The 23689-nt window shown below is 41.7% G+C and overlaps 1 protein-coding gene across 1 annotated transcript; it reads left to right on the forward strand.

Moving 5' to 3' along the window:
* On the forward strand, positions 1 to 20330 carry hook1 (hook microtubule-tethering protein 1). Its single transcript, XM_048253423.1, has 22 exons — positions 1 to 219; positions 1710 to 1795; positions 2234 to 2306; positions 2853 to 2903; positions 3109 to 3241; positions 6631 to 6698; positions 6844 to 6906; positions 7809 to 7892; positions 9755 to 9918; positions 10050 to 10190; positions 10366 to 10567; positions 10749 to 10859; positions 11791 to 11878; positions 12002 to 12068; positions 13935 to 14075; positions 14458 to 14545; positions 15043 to 15074; positions 16709 to 16791; positions 17105 to 17205; positions 17789 to 17890; positions 18196 to 18264; positions 18555 to 20330. The coding sequence occupies exons 1-22, from the start codon at positions 175 to 177 to the stop codon at positions 18708 to 18710; spliced, it is 2148 nt and encodes a 715-aa protein (XP_048109380.1). The 5' UTR covers positions 1 to 174; the 3' UTR covers positions 18711 to 20330.
* Positions 20331 to 23689: the final 3359 nt, after the last annotated feature.

Raw genomic sequence — 23689 nt, forward strand, 5'->3', positions numbered from 1 at the left:
CTTATTCATGAACCAACTACGGTCGTTTGACGACGCTGGTGCTCCTGTGGCCAGTTCTCTTACGCATCCGAAATAATGTACAGCCTCAGGTGAGGTCAAATGGTGTGGAAAAGCAAAACGCGTCGCTGACAGGTGGACGGAAATATCTGCCTGTCCTACTCGGAAGGAAGAAAGATGGATGTGAACAAAACGGTGCTATGTGAGAGCCTGGTCGTATGGGTATGTTTATGCGCTCAAGTTTTAATGTATTAGACTGAGTATCATTACTCCTGTGTTTCGATCGAATGAGGTAGCGTTCACCTGTCTCAGGTAGCCTACACCAACGTGTTTTCTTCCCTACTCCTTAAAACAATCGGGAAATGGTGGGCTGCCCGTCGTTAACTTGGCAGCCTAATATTTTCAGCCTACGATGGATGGCTAGGCTATACCCGCTCGCAACATGTATGAAGGCGGTGTATTGCCGGAGTAGCCTACTATTCTTAGTGAATTATTTTATCCAGTCGTGTATTTCTATTTTGCTTAGCATTGCTGCTACTATACTCGTGACGCTGGTAGATCAGAAGGCCAGCTCAAGACATAAACAGCGACTGCAACAACACCAAACTTCATTTATCCTTATCCGATTAAGACATTTAATCTGGTTAGCGTGGGGATATTTGTGGAATTCCAACGTTCGATCTTTTTTGTTCCCATTACCCAAGCGTAGCTTATTACCAGGGCAGAATGAGTTATCTTTTGTGGCGGTGCCTGCATCTGAGCCTCCTATCAACCGATATTATTATTTTGCGTGATATGGTAAAACTAGTCCCGGTGTCAGCCACGCACACCGCACGACAGCTTATATCTGACACTGTGCTTACGGAGGCTTGGAAAAAAGTGCTAGGGAAATCCCCACAAATCATATATTTCCTCTATATTAGCATGTGTAGTAACCTTTTGCCATTACAGAATAGCCTACCCGCTGGCAAAACCACTGGCCCTGTGATTCATTTAATTGTTTTATTGACCAAGGCAGCAACGAATGAAAGCTCACGCTGCTGCTTGTAGCCGTGGTTCATCTGCAGCATTGAGGAAGCTGCGGTGATCAGGGTAGCCTACACTACAAACTCAGTTTGTTATAAGGCTTTGCAGAGCACGAGCAAGCTGAAACATCGCACATTTAGTGCTCACGCTCCGGATTTTATCAATGTTCGCAGTCTGCGCTCTCGAATCTGTTTAGAAAGCGTAGCCTTTAACCTGCAATTCAGAAGACGTCGTTAGTGAGACAAATATTCTTTTTGATTTTCATGCTTATCAGTCTGCCTTACCCGGACAACACTTTGGTTCAGTCTTGGTTACTATTTAAATTGATTATGTTTGCATAGGCTACTACAGCTGTTAAAACAGATAACATGGTCATTCCAGACAGGTGCTCAATCATAAAATCAGAGTTGTTATAAATGGAATGGAAGGCTTTCCTGCAGCTGTGATAAAGAACTGTGTTATTGCTGTATTTGTATAAATACAGTCCAAATCAGGCTAAATCAAATAACGACAAACCTTTTGGACAACTATAGTATTCTGGCATCATTACTATCAGTGTAAATAATGTTCCCCTCAATCAAGTCTGCTTTAGTTCGATTTAACATCATGGAGACCATCTCTGTGAATTCATTCAAGAAATGTAATTTGGTAATGAGATGAAAGATGCCTTTTTACTCTGCTCTCAGCTGCAGACCTTCAACACCCCGGCGCCATGCCAGACCGTGGAGGACCTAACCACAGGTGCAGCCATGTCTCAGGCTCTGCATCAAATGTAAGCCTACATCCACCACTATCACTTCTGTGGCTACTACTGCTGCTGCTGCTGCTGGTGTTCCCCTTCCCCTCATAAATCACACTCACTCTGTCCGTCGGCTTCAGCAACATTATTCATTCACACAGGACCTGGCCCTGTCACTGCCTGAATATTTCATAACCCATGCCCGTTGCATTGTGGGAAGTCTGTGGTGTCTCATTACTGTGCTGTGTGAATGTGTCTACCAGCTGTTTACACACAGTGTTTGGGTTGATTTATCCATATTGATATATGAGATTCTATAGATCTACATAGCCACTGTTTAATGGGTCGGGATGCTGTAACTGAAACATACCTACTGTATCCTGGAGACAGGAGAGATGGCATGACCTGCACTTCAAAGTGTGTGGTGAGTTATGGAGCTGAATTGATCTGATGTGACATCTGCTTTTGCAGAGACCCCTCATGGTTCAGCGAGGGCTGGCTGAGCCGCATCAAGGAGGACGTTGGGGAGAACTGGAGACTGAAGGTACACTGACTGACTGACTTTCCTTAGCCCTCATTAGATTAGCACATCACAGTTACAGGCAACATTAGTACAAGCCTCCTCACCTCATGTGATTCCCCACTGCTTGTTTTATTACCCTTCTTTCACTGCCAGAAAATATGAGCATAGGACTTTTCTATGGATGAATGAGCTCAGGGAATTAATTTCCAAAGCACAGTTTGAATATTTCGAGTCCTAGGATTATGATTGATCAATGTGACTGAATTAACTAAAGTTGCACTGACTTGAAACTGTATTTACATGTCTGACTTACAGTCGGAGAAGTGTTGCATCAGACCTATGGCAATGGTTTCACTTCGTATAGCCAGATGAGCTGTGGGGAGAACATCTGTAATAGGCGAGCATTGAGAATAGCCGGATGGCTGAAACGTCTGCTCTTGCTCTATTAAAACTAGTTGCTCCTTTTTTGTAAGACTTTGTCTAGTCTTTTTTTCAGAGTGCGAACAACTTACAGCTTCATGAGAACATCTGTAATGAAAGCTAAATGTATTTTTTTTTTTTAAATAGATGAACAACCTGAAAAAGATCCTTCAGATGATTGTTGATTACTATAATGAGGTAAGTGGCAATGTACACAAGGTTTCTTCCTGGTGTGTGGTGGAAGGGCATATGTAGTATGTGTTGTGTGTAAGAGTTGCTGTGATAGCCATTTCCACCCCCCTCTCTTTCTCTCTCTCTTTCTCTCTTTTTCTCTCTCTCTTTCTCTCTCTTTTTCTCTCTCTTTCTCTCTCTCTCTTTTTCTTTCTCTTTCTCTCTCTCTCAGGTCCTGGTCCAGCAGATATCGGACTTCCCACGCCCTGATCTGGTGCGGGTTGCTGAGCACTCTGACCCGGTAGAACTGGGACGCCTGCTGCAGCTTATCCTGGGCTGCGCTGTGAATTGTGAACGCAAACAGGGTATGCTCCGCCAGTCTTGTATGATTATTTATATATAAACATACAGGGGAAATAAACACAATACTTGTAGCGATGCTAGTAACTAACTACAATTCTCAGTAGCTTGGCAGTAAAGTCACTATTTCCTGAATCAAGTAACTTTTCAGTAGCTTAACTCTTTTATTGATCAAGTAGCGTGGTGACGACCTCCAAAGCTATTTTTATATGGAATAACACATTTGAGAAGCAGTTTGTAGTCTAGAAAATAAATTATGTCATCCACAACACAAGCACTCAAGATTGTTTGGAACGGGGGTACACACTATCTGCGCAGCCATCCAAAGCGTTTTTTTTTTTTTACTGCCCTCGACTTCCACGTGACTTTGAACCCCAATCGGACCATTGTGAGCATTGTTTTACATCCATCCGCATCTGCAGATGTCAGTAATGGGCTTAATCGTGCAGAGTCGTGAACTGAATGAAGAAAAGGATCTCAAACTAAAACAGGTTAACAGCAGGTGGACTTGAGATCTTTGTGACTGTGAGAAAGTTAGCGGGAACGAAGTGGCAGAAGAAGGAGACGAGGAAGAATGTATTCAATCGCCCTGGCCATACCTTGATAAATATATGTCCTTGTGGTGGTTTGACCTCTGTAGTTTTGTTTGTTAAGCCTATTACTCCAGGCATTATTATTTACTGGCTGGAAGGTTCTAATAAGGAAATGGTATCCTAGCAATCTTTAGTCTTTGATTTAAGTCATTATAGTGACTCTGGCATGTATATTGATAACCCAATGGAATTGACTTTGCATGAATTTGGTAATTTAAACATTGTAGTAGTTTCTCATGTTGATTGCCATGTTAAGTTGGCGCAGCTTCACATGTAGTGAGCTACTTTTGCGGTGTTTGTGTAACTTAGCTTGCTTCATTCATGGCAGAGTAACTGGTAGCTTTGCTCACTACATTTTCCAAGTAGCTTGCCCAACACTGGCTACATACAGTGTGATATATAGATATACATAAAGAAATACATATTTTTAACAAAAACATGGCGCTCACAATTACTGGCACCCCCTCTTGTAACACCTTCTTAAGTCTCCCTTTGCCAATACAACAGCTTGTAATATTATCTTGTGACACCCCATTAAGTTGGAGAATACAAAACAAGGGATTTATGACCATCGTGATCTTTTGTCTATGACAAAATCTCCCCAGATCGTTGAGATTCCTTGGTCCACACTTGTACATTCTCCTCTTTGACTCACCCTCCAGTAAACCATATTTATTTTGATCTGGACGTTTGTTTTGGTTCATTGACCTGATGAATGATCCAATCATGACCATTTTTAGTGTCTTGGTAGAGATTGACAGATTTCCTTTGAAAATGTTCAAGTTTTTTTCTTGGTATTCATGATACCATGCACCTTAATTAGGTTCCCAAGGCCTTTGGGAATAAAAACAGAACCCCAATAGCACAGGCTATGTTTTCGATGGTAACCCATCGTCAGTCAATAGTGAAAGTAATTAACTGTGTTTTACTGAAAGTAATTAACTGTTTTGTCGTTGACTATGACACCATGATGAAGTTTCACTTTGCCAATGAGTTCAAATAATAGATGAGTGCAGATGCGTGTATACTATACTCTGCTAGGCCTTAGTAAAGCATTATTTAATGGAATACCTGTTTCATACGGTCTTGCGTGCAAGCAGATTCCTTCAACTGCGCTGCTGACAATCAAAATTCCGATGCAGTGTTTGAAGTTGTGCTGCTTGCTGTTGAGGTGCAGCCGTGGCCTACTGGTTAGCATTTCGGACTTGTAACCGGAGGGTTGCCGGTTCATACCCGGTTCGAAGTAAGAATGGCTGAAGTGCCCTTGAGCAAGGCACCTAACCCCTCACTGCTCCCTGAGCGCCGCTGTAGCAGGCAGCTCATTGCGTCGGGATTAGTGTATGTTTCACCTCACTGTGTGTTCACTGAGTGCTGAGTGTGTTTGACTAATTCACAGATTGGGATAAATGCAGAGACCAAATTTCCCTCAGGATGTTACGCCAAAAACACACCCATGACGGATTAAGAAACATAAGACCAACCTTTTTGCGCCAGGCGCCGACGTTTGATAACAAAACCACCCCCAATGTGGACTGGACAAACCCCGAAATATGTTTAAGTGCTTCGCCAGTGACCATGCGTTTTAGATCGCCAAAATATAGCCCCTAAAGTGTTTCTAGCCAAAGAGCGCAATTTTCATTTCATCTGACAATAGACCACACTTCGAGACGGTCACTGTACCATTTAGTAACTCCTGCCGTATACATTGGTAATTAAAAGACTGGACAGGCTTTTACCTGGCATGCCCTCTAAATAATCTATTAGCAGTTACGTCACTTTTGAAGATTTTTGGGGGAACTTGGTGACCCCAAGATGATACCTTTTTCTGTATTCTTATGGATGATTCTTATGGAATTTTTTGCCTATTTTACCATCCTCCATACTGTGCATGGGGGCAAGATAACCATGGGTCTTTGTCCAAGCATGTTTGTCACATTTCCAGTTGATTGGAACCTTTTCATCGTTGTTTTAACTGTAAATATAGGCATTTTCAAGTCCAAGTACCTAGTTTTTATAGCCATTCCCTGACCTAAAAATTTCAACACACTTTCTTTTTATTTAAATTTAGTGTATTCTCTTGTCTTTCTGATGTTGAAAAATGACTAGGGGATTTAGCCTCTGTATCACTTTATTTTTATACCTTTCTAAAAGAAAGTCATGAACTACTTCTGAAAGTTCACAGACACTCTGATTAACTTTAAAAAGTTGAAATTAGATATGAAAATCCTTTACATATTTTGTATATAAGATTTTTCTAGGGGTGCCAGTAATTGTGAGCAATGTGTTTTTGTTAAAAATATTTATTTGTTTGACATTGCTTTTTCTTAGAATAAATTTGCTTCCCTTCAAGGGTGGATTGTTTTTATTGTGAGATTACAATAAATCGGCAAAAGATTATTTTTTTTATACCTGTTACTTTACCAAAGGTGCCAATAATTCTGGATGGTACTGTATGTTATTTTCTTATAGATTTCTCTCAAGAGTTAAATGTGGGTACCCCTGTCCTCCTGAGGTCCTCCCTCTTGTTCTTTTCACATAGCCCTAGAAAAATGGACATTTTCTAGTTAAACCCTGTGAGTGCCCTCAGATTAGACCCAAATACAATAGGTTAAGATTATATAATAATTCTGCAGGGACAACAAGAACAATAACAACATGCCCTCTTTACCTACTTTAGTCATGCTTTGATATGAATTTTGATAGACTTGGAAAGAGGTCTGTGTGTGTGTGTGTGTGTGTGTGTGTGTGTGTGTCAACGACTGAGAAAATTAATTCTTTTGTTTATGACTGTCGTTCTTCAGAGTACATCCAAGTCATCATGACCCTGGAGGAGTCTGTGCAGCATGTGGTTATGACGGCCATTCAGGAGGTCTGTGTCTGCCACCCTTGACAGCTCACACACTTATCACCCTGCACCCACGCTTTAGGGCTGGCCACAGCTATAGGTTCTTTTAAACACACATTCCTGCATTGGATGACAGACGTCTAATGAACATTGTGGACATTTTTTTCAGCTCATGAGCAGAGAGACCATGACCCACTTTGGAGCTGAGCCACTTGGGGACTTTGAGCAGCAGGTTAGTACTCAGAAAGTATTTCATTAAATGTCTGAAGCTGGATAGAGAACCACAGTTTGTCGGCCGGTTCTTGCACAACGAGTGAGCTCATTGACGTGTTGAAATGGATAGATGTACATGGTGGCTAAGTGATGAATTTGATATTTAAGTGGCATGGTTCATAGAATTCCCTAGTAATTTCTTTTTATTATTTACTCATGTACTCACTCTATTCCACACCAACACATTCCCTCCCCTTTTTTCTTTATTTATCTCACTCTTCTTCCCAAATTAATGTTCAAAAGTACTATCAGCATGGCAAGTAAACATCGGTTTTCCGACTGTCATAACATACAAGAACTAGAAATTGGAAAAGAACGCACACATTTACATTAGCAAATAAAACAAATCAGGACATAAGAACATACAGAAAATCAGAACATACATGATCAGTATATAGCCTACCTCTCACTCTCCTATGTGAGTCTCTTCTCTTTCTCTCTCTCTCTCTCTCTCTCTCTCTGTCAAATTCAAATTCAAAAGGAATTTTATTAGCATGATCATAATGTTGTACAGTATTGCCAAAGCATTTGGGTCAAATACATCAAATGGGGAGGGGAGGAGGGGGTAACACACAAATAAAACAAATCTGTCTCTCTCCACCTCTCATCTCTCTCTGGGGGCACTTTTATTCTGTCTCTATCACTCTCTTTGGAAGGCATGTCTTATCATGTCATGTCCAATACTGCATGTTTGTTTGTGTGTTTGGTATGTTTCTGTTTTCTTTTTTTTTAGTGTGTGAAGCACTTTGGTCCTAAATGTCCTATATAAATTAAACTTACTTATTTACTTACTTACTTATTCCCCCTTCTCCCTCTCTTTCTCTCCCTCCATCTCTGTGTACCTGCATGTCTGGCCACTAGCTGAAGAAGACCATGGAGGACCTGGCAGAGGTGATTGCTGAGAAGGAGGAGCTTGCTCAGCGTTGCCAGGAGCTGGACATTCAGGTGAGTGCAGTTTACCTGTCCACCTCCCGTCTGCCACACTGCTGCAGATAGAAACACACTTTACAGACTGCAGACGCTGCTACAAAGAGGATGAGGCCAGAGCTGGGCTCAAACTACAGGATTTTTAAATCATATACCAATCTGCTGTCTCGTCATTTCACTTACTCTCGGAGGAGATTATCATAATGCATTTTCAGAAACGTTATGTTCCATTTTAATAATGATACTTTCTCAGAACGTTTCGGGCCTGCTTTTGGTAGTTAGTTTGTGTTTAGGCGTAGGCACAGAATTGTGCTGTGAGCGGGCATTTGCTTACCTGTCAGTGTTGTTTTGCCCTGAGCGAGGGTGAGTGCGAGAGCTCAGCTCCTCTGCTGTGATGAGGTGTGTTAAGGATGGGCAGGTATAGCTGATTGACTGGATTCTTCTGTCTTCTGTCTTCTCACGGCACCGTTGGCCACTGGCCATGGACGTGTGTCGCTGATTCTGGAACCTCTGCGAGGATTATGAGCTTTGGTTGTTGTTGTTGTTGTTGATGTTTTCTCTCCTGGGGCACAGTGAGCCTTGTCCTGCCTCTATTCTAGTTAGCATGTCTATTGATGACATCAGTGTTTAGCACTTGCCTAAAGTGCTGTTTTAATAAGATATATTAGGCTACCTTACATAACTTCATTTTAAAAGCAAGGCTGTGTTTTTCTAGCTGTGCCTTTGAAGCGGTTTGTTTTCAAGTGTCTTCACCCTTTGATGCAAACTGTTTTATAAGCTTACGGTATATATTTTGAAGCGCCAAGGGTTATTTAAATGCATAATTCTGTGTGATTGGCTGAATATTGACACTTCACCAAAACTGACTTTTGACAGAGTTGTAAAGCACACAAACAACATGGTCCCATGGTCACTTTGAGGTGAGTCTAGACGGCTGCACTGGTCTTGAACATTACTAAAAACAACTGTGTCTTTGGGGTGCTTACTACCCGGTCTAAGCAGAGCGGGTCTCACTTTAATTCATGTCACTTTAATCCTGCATCTGCATTGGGGAAAAGCTCCCCACCCGTGTATGTCTAACACAACTCTAACTGTGGCGGGGGGTTTCAGATGAAACAACAGAGCTGTTTGTATCAGTTTTGTGTGTGTGTGTGTGTGTGTGTGTGTGTGTGTGTGTGTGTTAATAATACCTAATTTATGCTTGATTCTTAATTTGTCTTAGTTTTACTTGCAATGGCTGGGGTTTTATATATTAACTCACTTGTCCTCTTTGCCTTAATAAACATTAATGTTGTGTTATTTTTGCAAATGTCATTCTATATGTGTTTTACGATCTCTTTGACGTACCACATCTGAGGAGCCTATATTATACTCGGCCCACACCATTCGGGATCTTGCCCTGTACAAGTTACTGGCTGTTTTCTCCTATTGCCAATACTTGCACTGTGGATGGATTTCCTTACCTTGAATGAAAAGCATCACAACAGACAAACAAACAATGTATAGTACATGCCCCCCATAGTATGCACAATGTTTTTCACAGTGTTTCAGTGTTTGTATATTGCTGTTTGTTTTTGCTTTTGTTCAGAGCTATGAGATTGTGTTCAGTCAACATTTATTTGAATAGTGTCTTTGTGCAAAGCATGTAGTGGGGCATTGGAATTCAAGCTGTTGGAAGGTGATCAGGTCTTAGCACTGTGATCTGGGAAAAGTTTGTATGTAGCCCCACAGTAAAGCAGAAAAGCACAACAGATCTAACACAACCCATGACAGTATGTCATAACAACTCTGAATATACTAAACCAAACAGTGGCTTGTTTACACTTAAAAAAGAGAGGGAGAGAATAACCATTTTACCTTTTGACCCGGGCTGTAAACAGGTCACAGTGCTGCAGGAGGAGAGGAACAGCCTCCTCGCAGAGAATGATGTCCTTACGGACCGAGCCAGTCAGCTCGACACGTTTGACAACCCCAGCACTCCGTCGGGCAAGAAGCACAGCCAGCTACAGTTTCAGCTGGAGCAGCTCCAGGAGGACAACTTCCGGTGGGATAGACGATATATAAAAACATTTTTATTTTAATTATGATATTTAATAAATTATATAAATTCTTGGTATGTGCTTTCGTGTCTGTTTATGTGTGTGTGTGTGTGTGTGTGTGTGTGTGTGTGTATAGACTGGAGGCTGCTAAAGATGACTACCGGATCCACTGTGAGGAACTGGAGAAGCAGCTTATCGAGATCCAGCATCGCAACGATGAGCTGACCAGCTTGGCTGAAGAGTCTCGTGCACTCAAAGACGAACTGGACATTCTCAGGTAGACTCAGCCAGATGTACACCCTCTGTGGATCTCACTGTTTTGATTCACCTTGGCCTTGATTTAGTTGATTAACCCTTGGTAAGACTGACTGCATTACACCTTACTTTTCCTTGTTTTTTGATTGCTAATTTTGTGAACGTGTGTGTGTGTGTGTGTGTGTGTGTGTGTGTAGGAGCTGCTCTGACCGGGTGGTAAAGTTGGAGGCATCGGTGGAGACCTACCGTAAGAAGCTGGATGACCTGGGTGATTTGCGGCGACAGATGAAGGCTCTGGAGGAGAAGAACATGACGTACATGGAGAACACAGTCAGCCTGGAGGAGGAGCTCCGCAAGGCCAACGCTGCCCGCACCCAGCTTGAGACCTACAAGAGACAGGTGCAGTGTACACACACACACACACACACACACACACACACATTTGTGTACATGCTCACACACACACACACACACACACACATATATATTGGTGTAAATGCGCACACATTCACACCCCCACATACTGTATAGCAGAAACGCTTGTGCCAGAGTTTGTAGCCTTTTTCTGTGTCCCTGTCAGGTCCAGGAGCTGCACAGGAAGTTGTCTGAGGAATCTCGGCGGGCAGATAATTTTGCCTATGAGATGAAGAAACTGGAGGAGAAGCATGAGACCGTGCTGAAGGAGAGAGAGGTACACTGGGGTGGTGTGTGTGTTTTGGGTGGGGGTACAGATAACCTGGCCTTTGAGATGAAGAAACTTGAGTGATGTTGTCTGATTGATTATTAGCAATTTTCCAGATTAAATTCACATAGCAATAAATAAATGCAACTAGGCATTACATTGACCAAAACAAATGTTGACTAAAAAAAGTGTAGGTTGAAGCTTTGGCTTAATATCCCTACCCTTTTCATATAGCACATTCTTATAGGTTACCCCTATGCAAACAAACAAAACAAAACAAAACATGAGAAACAAGATATATAAAAAAAAAAACATACAGTGGAGCAAAAGTATGCTTCTCAGAAGGACAGGACGGTGAAGAGAGAGACAGGAAGTAAGTGGGAGAGAGAGGGGGGTGGGATCAGGAAATGACCCGGGTCGGACTCAAACCTGGGTCACTATGGGCACTTGGGCCCAATTCTAGTACAGGTGCTGTAGCCATTTGCGCCAATAATAATAATATTAATATTATTATTAATAATAATAATAATAATAATAATGGTGTTGGACGTTTTTGGCAGACTGACTGTGCAAGCTGACTCTTGCACAGTCAGCTCCTGAGGAATGGATGTTGGCCTGTCTAGCTGGATTGCTAAATCCAAGATGTTGTTGTGCAGTCAGTTGTCGTTGCGACAGTCACTTCTTTTTGTGCGTATAGTTGCAGCCATAGGTAGTCCAGTTTGATGTTAACGAGTAATACCTCCACCCCAGTCTTTTTTTTATGGAAGTGAATGCAGAATGTTTGCAGTGGACAAAGGTTATTTGTTGACTTACTCACAGACTTGTAATCATCTACACAGTTTCAAGTTTGTGAACATTTATTAATCCACAGAACATGTGAGCATGCCCATTGTGGCAAACAAAATGAAAATTAAGTTTACTTGCTTTGTGATCCTAACAGAGGATCATAATCGAGCGGGACTCTTTGAAAGAGACCAATGAGGAGCTTCGATGCACACAGGCCCAGCAAGACCAGCTCCTACAAGCAGGTGTGTGATTGGTAGCATCAAGAATGAAAGCATCATGAGTCAAATAGCATCAAGAATGTTAGTTCTATACACTACTATAGTGGTGGCTTCTGTTTACATGTTTGTGTCGTGTCTTTATTTCAGAGAAGATCCAGACTGATAGTCCAAGCCATGACAACCTTGCAGCAGAGATGCTGCCTATCGAGTACAGGTGAAAGAGCACATACATACACGCACACTTGCACGCACACACATACACATATACACACTTCACAGTATTGGGACACCACAGGCTTCCCACAATGCAACAGGAACACACACACACACACACACACACACACACACACACACACACACACACACACACACACACAGGTGTTTGCTTGCTTACTTGCATGTATTGTATACAGTATACTCATATTAAATATGACATTTAAAGCAACACCAAAGAACTTTCCCTCTGTTGCACGCACGCTATTTGTTTATCCAGCACCGGCTTTGCAAATAATGATGCCCACAGACAAGGTAGAATATTTTGCATGACTTATAAAAGTACGATGAATTGCGACATCAGATGCAAGTCAAATTTGTAGTTTCTTATGTCTCATTCCATCGAACTACAGATCCGCTACCCAACCTGGCAAACTTACATAGTGCGGTTATAGCCGATAGAGGGCCGCGAATGCAGAATTGCCGTTCACCCTGTTACGAGTTGATGAACCACTGAAATGATTTTGGAAACATTATTTTAAGGTACAAAAAACTCTTTGGTGTTGCTTTAATGGATGAACAGAGTATTTTACCTTGATCTCTGATGTTAAAGTGTAATTCTGGAGTAATTTGAACTCAGGTCTCATGGTGTACTTCTGTGAGAGCACTTTCATGCAACACCCTGTGTGCACTGGGCTTACTGGCGGAGTACGTACATTTTAACAGAATAGTGCCTCATATCGAACACCAAGTCCATGCACTTAACGGCGCTATGACCATTGCAACATTTAAATTTAACTTTATGGGTGTCCTCTAATCAACAGTGACATGGTCGTGCTGTGTCAAGACAGTAATGTAACTTTCAAGTTTGAAAATGCTCCCTCCCATTCCGCTATGTAGCCAAGATGTAGCAGTGCACTTCATGTCGTTGGAATTTTCAGTGTGAACACCCTCACACACTGAAGTTAGGTATTGTAAGCGCAGAAGTTTGCCATTTGAGACAGTGAGGGTCTTTTCCACCATGACAATGTGTCTAACACACCCTTGAGAGCTAGATTGCATTGAACGAAGGTGTATAAAATCCTGGTACTCTTACTAAGTTCTTGATGCTTTGTTTTATGTGTAGGGACTGTATTCATACTACTGCAGAAGTATGGTGCTGTTTTGAGCATTATTAGTGGTTAAAAAATGGCGTTTTGAATACGTTTGGCGCACTGCCCTTAGTACTTGCACTGTTAGCCTTTTGGGCTGTAGGCGCTAAAGCCGGTCAAACCCAGTACTCCTATCAATGTAATCTAGCTCTCGAGGGGGTGTTCGACTCGTCATGGTGAAAAAGACCCTGGGTTTAAATTATTTTGGAATTACACTTTAACATGGAAGATATGTTTGGTCTGTCAGAGTTTGGTCTGTAAAGTTTAGTCTGACAAAAACATGCTCAGATTCTATTTCACAATCCCAACACCCTATAATTAGGCTGGGGAATAAAATGGCTCCATTTGAGCAGATATCTAGTGTCCACTTATGCTTATCTGGCACCCACATGAATAAATAAGGGAGTTTTATGCTAATTGGCTGCCTCACAACAGGCTCCAGGAATTTCTAGCTGAATCTCCAACCGAAAGTGGTAACCAGTGTGTGTGTGTGTGGGGGGATGATGATCATAGGGATGGTTTGCATCACAGTCTGTGTTTGGTGTCACACCGAACAGTTTTTTTTTTTTTTTTTTTGTGGTATTTTCAAAGTCTGAAATTTGCACAACAAAGAGAAAACAGCCGTGTGTCCGGTTCACAGCAGCTTCGTGACCATGCCACACCGAACTCCCCTTTCTGTTTCTCCTCTCTGTACTAATGTGCTCTTGTCTGTCCAGGGAGAAGTTCATTCGGCTGCAGCACGAGAACAAAATGCTGCGTCTGCAGCAGGAGGGCTCGGAGAACGAGCGCATCGCCGAACTGCAGCTGCAGCTGGAAGCGGTGCACCGTGAGCGCAGTGAGCAGGAGACTGAGACCAGGTACAGCCAATCACAGCGCAGCAGCAGATGACCATCCTACCTAATCCTAACCCCCAAGCACCCAAAGTCCCTCCCCTACATTCCTCAAAGAAACCTTGACAGTCTTTATACTGTATGTATCCAGAGCATCTCTGACTGAAAAGGAGGATGCATGAATATATTGACTTCCTTTGTGTTTTAGGCAGTGCTATTTAGGCGGAACTTTTGACTATCATCTGGCTCAAACTGAGAGAAGGCATTTTAAGACCCTTAAATAAATACTGTCAAGCAGTATGCCATGTGATACGCAGTGTGTAAGCAGCATATGAACCAGCATGATCCCAGCTGCAGCATCAGGTTGTGTGTATTTCATTATTTGTCCCCATCCCCTTGCACTTTTCAGGTTAAACAGTGAGCGGATCAGTGAGCTGCAACAGCAGGTGGAGGACCTCCAGAAAGCCCTGCAGGGCCAGGAGACCAAGCCAGAGGACGTGAGCATGTTTTACACACTCTTGTCCTATTCCTACCCATTTCACATGATCTGTTTTGCTGTGCAGCTGAGGTTGCGCATCAGTGTTGCGCATGTGTTTTCTTCCCATTTGTTTAGATGTGGATTTTAAGGTTGTGAACAAGAAACACTGAAATAGATAAGTCGTAGCATCACAGCATTTTAGGAGTTTCTCTAAGAATATGGTAATATTTATCAGTTTCATCCAGATAAGCTTCTCATCCAAACTTTTAGTTTTATTCAGATTAGCTGCTATCCTTTAAATAACATACTGTGTTATGCCCTTGTCATATTGAAATAAAAATTGACCATACAAACATACATGTATTTTTCTATGTGGTAGCAGAAATCCTGTCAAATATGGTAAAACATTTGCTTGAGAGGTCTGCTAGTGTAGTGATTGGCATGATGTTTCTCTACGGAAATGAAATGTGGTTTTCCACTCTGCTAACTGCCTCTTTCTCTGGCATCTCTTTGCAGTCTCACCTCAAGAGGAAACTGGATGCCCACATGTGAGTAACCTTGATGAATCCTAGGCTTATCACACAGAAAGATATAGCTGCTTACAGGTTTCTGACTTAGGATGCGAGTTTGACAGCGTATTTTGCCAACAATGTCAGACACACGAAGTGGGCAGAGTCAGAGATCCATAGATAGATAGATCAGAATTCAACACTGGTTGCATGTGATTGGTTTATTCAAATTCACTTCCCCGGAGAGGCGTCGTCCATTTCCGAGTCCCTGCCTCCCACTAGCTTCCCACTACCTCAGGGCCCATAGCTGCTTACAGACTTCTCATACAAAAAGACATACTGTACGTAGCTGCTTACAGGCGTCTCACTTAAAGACATAGCTGCTTACAGACTTTAAAAAAAAAAACGTAAAAATATATAAGCCACGTGTACATGGACTTTTTTTGTCAATCAGCTTGAAATGAATCTGATTTGAAGATCTCAATCGAACTGTTTACATGGACGCTAAATAAACAGATTGGCATTTAATCTGCGTTTACATGGAACAAGCATTTAATCATTTAGAAGCTCCTTGTTGTTTTCCATGGACACTCCTTTGTTTATGTCACTGTGCATTATTACCACATAGGGAACACCTACACAGAAAGAAGAAATGTACTCCATCGATCGGAGTACTTGTTTATATGCATTTTTCTTTTTTTTTTTTTTTTTTTTTTTTTTTTATTTGCAAACATCATTGACATTACAGAAAATGCAACACTACGACATGCACATGAATACTACATACAACAAACAGACGTACATTACATAAACACATACTGTAACTTAACAAGACATCACATTGACTTGGCTTCCACAAACATAACACAACATAACATTAATAACAGAAAGGCTCAGGATGATTTGCGTCCAGGATGATTACAGATATGATTATCAGGGATGAAATTGATGACCGGAATGAAAAGAAGAGGCGATGCGGATGGTAGCTCTGAGAGTGTGAATGAGGTGGTGTAGGGATGGGGGTGGGGATGGGGATGGGAGGTGAGGGGTATGTGAGGTGTGTGTGTGTGTGTGCGCATATGTATACGGCAGGCTTGCTGTTGGGCCAGGAGGAGAGAAGCTGGAACATAGAGAGGGAGGGTTTCAGAGGAGAGGAGTTGTAATTATTCTATTAAAGATAAGTATAATAATAGGAATAACTCATTGCCTGATTGATTGCCTTGCCTGCATGAGTGCATTTTTCAATTGATCAGATTATCAGAACAGAGTACACCACCTCTCTCGATCCAATTGGTAATTTAGTCAGATCTGTCTGAACCCGATTGGTTGTGGTGTTTTGCATGAGGCATTTTTATTCTGATTGAGCCATTATTCTGTTTCTAATCAGATTAAAAGTGTCCATGTAAACGGGCAGAGATAGTGTCACTGGTTTGAAAACTGACCTCAAAGTGCTCTTGAGTCCTTTTTGGTTTGGTTAAAGGACTGACCTCTGCTAAATGTCACTCACTTTCCTTTGTATGGAGCCCCTGAAGGAGACAGGCAAAGAAAGTTTCTCAAGTTTGTAAACACAATACATAATCGTTTTTCAGTGTCCCCATAACTTTGCTTTACTTTTTATTATTTCCTGCATTTCACACCTGATATCTGACAGAGGCTGCTTCTTTTGGTTTTAGGGTGCAGCTGAATCAAGCCCAGGATGAAATAATGAAGAAGAAAGAGCTTCTCGAGGACCTCCAGCCAGATGCCACTCAGAATGGTAAGACCTGCATGGCTGGAGTCCACTGCAGGGCCACTGATGAGATACAAACATCAGTATTCGCCATGTTAGCTCTGGTCCCTGCCCTTATCTTCTAATGCAAGGACATCATTTGGCACCCCCTATGGCTGAAAACCATTTCCACAGAGGTTTATTCTAAACAATTATTGGGGTGTGAATAAAGTACAAATGGCCCAGTCTGCTTACTGTCCTCCATTATTCATGGTTGTGGTGAGTGAGAAGTGGGCCAGTGTATGTCTGAGAGCAAACTGCTTCATCTCTCTCTCTCTCTCTATTTATTTTGCTCTCTCAGCTCTGAAACTGGAGGAACTCATGGCTGCACTTAAGAAGAAGGATGAGGACATGAAGGCAATGGAGGAGAGATACAAGATGTACCTGGAGAAGGCTCGCAACGTAAGGCCCTCATAGCCAATCACTATTAATTTCAGGAGCCCTCACATAAATGCTGGGCTCCTAATTCATTTTCTGCTGTGCTTGTAAGTCTTCAGAAAATTTTAAGGAGCTGGAAAGATTTTTAGATGATTTATTACATGCTTGCTAGTACAGTATGTTAATTCATGTTTTGATATAGTTGGTGAGGTGAGGTCTTGCTGTGAGAGGTGTATTTTAGGTTTATCTGTCCTTCACTTGACCTAGAAGCCTATAAAACATGCTTCAATTGAAGAATGTCTCTTTGAAACCAAAAGACAAAAAAATTACACCTTCCTTCAAAGATTTGGTATGAGTCAATAACAGACATTTGTAGTCGTATGCATTTCATTTTCAGAGTAATTCTTATGCTTCTGACCTCCATCATTTAACTCCTCATTCCTCAGTGGTCAATATCAGTGCCTTTGCAAGCACCTCTCCTCTACTGGGGGTTTGTCTGAGAGTGAGATTCACACACAGCAGGGCTCTATAATTCACTGACCTCCTTTCCATTTGAGTGGAGTAGAGGGGAGTAGAGTAGAGGCTAATTGTTTCTCTGTCTCCCCAGGTGATCCGCGCTCTGGACCCGAAGCTGAACCCAGCCTCTGCGGAGATCCAGTCTCTGAAAAACCAGCTCTCTGAGAAGGAGAAGAGAATCGGCTCTTTAGAGGTGAGATCATTAAAACCAGCCGGCACTCTTGGAGAGGCTTGGCCTTCCATGTTGCCTGCTGTGAGCACGAGACCAGACGTGCATTCAAGTTCACAAACATAGGCATTAGGCAAACGTTTATTGACCGTTTGCTGTTTTTCTTGAGTGCACTAATGTTTGGGAACACTTGCAAACAGTCTTACACATAATCGTTCAAATTTAACAGTTCGAAGGAAACAAGTTCATCCTGAATTTCAAAGAGTTTGAATGCACCTCAGAGGTGCATTATTTCATGTGATTTCATGTTGTGTCTTTGTCTACGTCAGAGAGAATGTGAGCAAGCCAAACTGAGGGAGTATGAGGAGAAGCTGATCGTTACTGCATGGTACAATAAGGTGAGCCTCAAATCATTATTCTCTGTTTCTGAATATCCAGAGAACTGACATTTTGTTTTTCTCTCTGGTCAGAGTTGTACACCTAATGTACATTGATTAAATGACATGTAATCTATTTTAGAATTGATTTAGTATATAATCATCAAACCTATTTCTGTTCAGTGAAGCATGTAAACACTACCTCTTTCTCCCTCTTTCTTTCTCTCTCTCACACTCACTCTCTCACACACACACACACACACACACACACACACACACACACACACACACACACACACACACACACACAGAGCCTGAACTTCCAGAAGCTGGCAATCGAGTCCCGCCTGGGCGCTCGCTCCAACTCTTTGTGCCCCTCTGGCCAGTCCTTCCTGGCCCAGCAGCGGCAGGTGACCAGTTCCCGGCGGACGGTCTCGGTCAACGCACCTGCTTCCTCCTCCAAGTGAAGGAATCTTCCACCCCTTTCTCCTCTTCCTCCTCTTCCTCTTCTCTGCCCTCCCTTTGTCTCTTTCTCTGCCTCTTTTTCACACCCTCTCTGATGTGCACTTAAGTGACCTTAAGGAAACTGGTCGGTATCCCACAGCTGCCACTTCTACAGTACACACACACTAGCACTGAGGTCAGACACCTACACACACATGCACGCAAGTACACACACACACACACACACACACACAAAACCACCACACTAACATCTCTTGACACACTAACATCAATTGAGTAAACATAGTCTTGCTCACACCAGCACACATAGTCCTGTATGTTCGTAGCAAAACACTCCTGCCCTGTGACGCCTATTGTACTATTCCAGGGCACACCTCTTCGCCTTTTAAAGACCACTTTCATCACATCAATTTAATCATAATCACTACACCAGGACAATTTTAAGTGTGATGGCAGCCTCAATACAAACAGGGAAAGAGAAAGCATAATTACGTAATGTTGGATAACAGTAACTTCTGTTTTTTTTTTTTTTTTTTTTTTTTTTTTAAACAATGGCTAGCATGTCTGCTTTAAGCTCAAATTATTCTATAACCATAGACCATACTATGCAGTAAAGATATAAGGACAAGGGGTCATCTGTGCACAATTTCAACAGTGTCATTCTTAAGATACAGGAAGTACTTATCATACTGCTGCTTGGCACTCTTCATTCATAGGACACTCGCTAGATCAGAGTTGCTGTAGTGGCATGGGTATAACCTAAATCTGGTGCTGGACACCAATAAAGCTTTTGTTGCTTTTTTTGCTCTTTCTGTATGAGGAACTACACATCTCAGTCTTAATAAATAATAATAATAATAATAATAAAAAAAGAACTTCCACTATTATTGGGATGTAATAAGAATCAGATTGTAGGTGCTGCAAAATCTGAAATCTTAATCACCTGGGATTTACTATTCATAGTATTTATTTTATATGATGCAATCAACTGTGACCAGATTCCAGCATTTTTTTTTTTTTTTTTTTGGACACTCAGAGGCCTACTAACCTTCCAGCATTGAATGTTTTATTTTATTTTTTCTTTCTTTCTTTCTTATCAAGAACATTTTCCCCCTCAAACACCAGCTCCAGATCTCAGCTGTGTATCCAGCCACAAGGTCAAACTCCTCTGGGTACGTTTTGAATGTGTGCTACTCACCTCTGGCCTCATGCTGATCAGCTGTCTGGTTTTGTCCCTCGAGTGACTTCTGACGCCTCAACCCAGAATTGTACCAGGGGAGAGAGTTCTGGGACTTTTGTAGTGTGTGTTGAACACTCTCACAGGAGGGCTGTAGGAATTGTTTGTGGTTTGGTTCCTCTGTGTCAGATCGAAGCTGTGTTTCATAGCGGTGTTCAAATGCTGGGGCTAAAGTTGATGCTGTTTTGTTTTGGTTGTTTGTTTGTTTGTTATGTTTTATTCTCATGAATTGTTGTGATTGAAATCTTTATAGGACAATTTGTGGTTGTTTATGTTTGGATGGGCCTTTGCTAATTACTAATGGAATTATGTGAATCCGTAGTGTTGAAGAACACAAAGCCTTTTTGTTTTCATTGGAAAAAATAAACACTCTTTTTACAACAAATTCCAGTATTTCATTTTGTCCAATTGTCCTTGTCAGTTTTAAGATTTTATGCAAGTAGAGAACTGTATTTGAAATTGGCCACTAGGTGGTAGCACAATCATCTTTCTTTTTTCAACTTAGTTACATTCTGTGAAGACCAATTGCAAATGCAAACAACTGAACAAAGAAAAAAGAAGAAAAGGATTAAAGTTATCCGTCGTACGACGGATTTCCGTCAATTTGATTTTAGAAATGCCATATTTGAGATCGATGCAGATCTGATGAAAAAAAAAATAGTCTCCCCCCCCCCCAACGCCTTTTTCTTTTCCTTTTTTTAAAGCAACTACAAATATTAGGTCCGATGAATTAATGTGTGTGATGGTAAATGTTTAGAGCTAATAGTGTCTCAATCAGTGACCGCTCAAGAAGATACGTCAGCCATGAGTTTCGCTTTGTTTATGTTGTAGCTACACGCTTGTCTCATTGGCCTGGGACGCTTGCTTAAAAAAAAGAACACGTCTGGAGGACTACCGGTCTAAAAGTTGGATTATAGTGACAATCGAGACAGCTGACGAGGTTGGCCAATCCGTTTAACTTTTTTGGATATGATACATTGTGAGCTCTATGTGCGAATTCGGAGAAGAGGCGTAGGCTGTGTTCTTTCCGTGCATCAATGTAGACAATTTCTTGCGAACTCTTGTCAGGTCATTCATTTTGGGTGTCGCTTTGACTTGAACAGATAGCTTGCTATGCCACCCGATGTAACCTATTATTGTTAGAGTTTTTAATCAATGCAACTAATAATGTGTAAAGCGACGCAATATAAACCGTATGCAATTTATTATCCCGTCTGTTATGACATGTACAACAATGTTTTTCACAATTTGCGGTAGGTTTTGCGGAAGGTTTTGACAGCGTGTTAACATAAAATAATAATACTGTCATCATCGCGAACTGTTGAGTCGTGTTTGTGACTCAGACAGCCTTGTAGCCTATTTTGCTTAGGCCTTCACATTTAACGACAGTAGGTTGTGAGTGTATGTTGACAAAAAATAACCATGCAATTAAAATAGTCAACTTTAAAGGTGCCATGTGTAATGTCCGCCAAAAAATCAATTCATACAGAAAGTGAGTTGGTCTACCCTAGAGTAACAACCGAGACACGTATATTGCGGTTTGGCTGGCGGTTATGTTGCCCGCATACCGCCTCCCATGGCCGAAACTGGTATTATGACACCTGTCGGGCTGGGGCTAGTAATTTAGCATGCTAATTCAGGTTGATATCTCTGCAGCACTATACCTTGTCATTTTTTTAATGACATCATCACCCTTATTTCTTCTCATTCTTTTGATGCGTGTAGCTCATTTTTTGGGATATTTTTACCTCAATTCTTACACATGGCACCTTTTAAACTTTGCTATAAAATATTATTAATTTATAGCACAAAACCATGACCAGTAGGCCAACCAGAACCTCGCATATTAGCGTCATGATTTGTGTGCGTCTATTTGGCAAGGCCACTAGCTGTCATGGATGCGTTGTTGCTAAAGGAAGGCACAGGTGTCATAAGCTAAGTTTATCTATGGCTGACCGTTTTTGCGCTCAGAAAGTAGGCTGCGCATGTTCTTTCATAGCGCAACACGACCTGTCCCTCACCATATCGCAACCTCTTGTCAACCTTATACAATCTGATGCTGAAGACAAAAGCGCCCTCTCCAGATTGTCGTTATCAAATGCGCAGACATACTGCATGAGCCCACACAGTAGGCTATTGCTGCTCATTGGAAATCTTAGTTGTCTGTAAAACTCAAATTAAATGCGGATGAAGCAACAAATGGAAATATGAACAATATCTCGAATGTTCTGATTCGTTACTTTGATGAGGAAATGGGAAGTCTTGCAAACTTGATTTTATATATTTTACTTGGTGTTGAATTGCATATTGACAAGAAAAGAAAAAAATCTCCCCTTTAAACACTTTTGGCCTGAAGTAATTAAATGAGTGTAAGTTAAAGCCCTTCTACAATATTGCTGCAGTAGAAAAGAACAGCAATGGCTTGTCAGCAATGGTCAGGGATGGTACTGAAATATTGTTTTGTTCATCAGGAAAACTCAATCTCAATCAAAAACACTCTCAATTCGCCTTATTCACATGGCGGCCATTGGCGGCTAAAACGAGGCTACAGGGTACACAAACCATAGGATTGTTAGGTTATATGCATTCACCTGTAGGTGGCATTAATTATATAGTAAGTGTACCCTGTAGCCCCTGTTTTGGTTTAAACAATGGCCGCCGTGTGAATCACTTTTTCACTTTAATCCCTGAGAGAAACACATAAACACGAAAATGGAAAACAACTGAACAAAGAAAAAAGAGAAGAGAAACACATCAACACTGACTGCAATCTGCTGTCACCACCTCCACAATGCTGATGACATTCTAACAGTTTCTAGAATCAAGTAGGCTATGTATCAGTTGGCAATGATGTTCTCAATCCAATTTCTACAGCCTGTTCCTTGAGATGAGTTTTTTTGGCAACATTACGTTAGGCTCCAGTTTATTTCTAACATGTATTTCTAAAGTGAATGGGATGCGTCTCCAGCAATGCAACGCATCCCATTCACTTTACGTGGGCTCACATCATCCGTTGCCGAACTGAATTGTGGGTCAGTTGCATCGTGTTTCTCCCGTAGCTCGCGTTGAGAAGTTCAGCTGTTGCTGCACCGACAGGCGGCACCGGCCAATCAAGCCAATCTATGGACGGCACCAACCAATCACATTAGCCTACAATTTTACTTCAAGTCATTTGCATAGCTACCGTCGGGAACACCCACTGGAATGCGTTGACATGCATATGTCAGGAACACTGTCACATATCAATACCAAATTTTGTATATGAACTGGGGACTCCAATGTGAGGGTGCATAAGCTAAAAAAAAAAAAAAAGAAATATTCCAAAAGTTTCCAGCATTTGGCAAACCACCCACAGGTTTTTGGTAACTATCACCTTTCACCTTTGCACTTCTATCACAATGCCTTCCAAGTATGCACAATGTCTGGGCAGCCTTGCCCAATCATGAAATCCTTGCTCAGCCATGGGATAGTATGGACTTAAGACATGCAAGGCATTCTGGGCCATGTAATGAACAGTGGTCGGCAGCACTCCATACTAATATGAATAGGTGTTTCTGTAAACCTAGGGACAATAAACAGCTATCTCTGTTACAAAAACGAGCTGGTAATCGCTCATTGAAGAGGGAACTATGATAAAAAGATTGTTTTCCTAAAAGCATGGAGTTGACGAAAGAATAAGCAGGAAATGTCACGTTAATGTTAAATAGCCTATCTGAACGCTAGGTGGCAACGTTGTATTACATT

This window comes from Alosa alosa, chromosome 9 (genome assembly GCF_017589495.1).
Source record: "Alosa alosa isolate M-15738 ecotype Scorff River chromosome 9, AALO_Geno_1.1, whole genome shotgun sequence".
Classification (NCBI taxonomy): Eukaryota; Metazoa; Chordata; class Actinopteri; order Clupeiformes; family Clupeidae; genus Alosa; species Alosa alosa.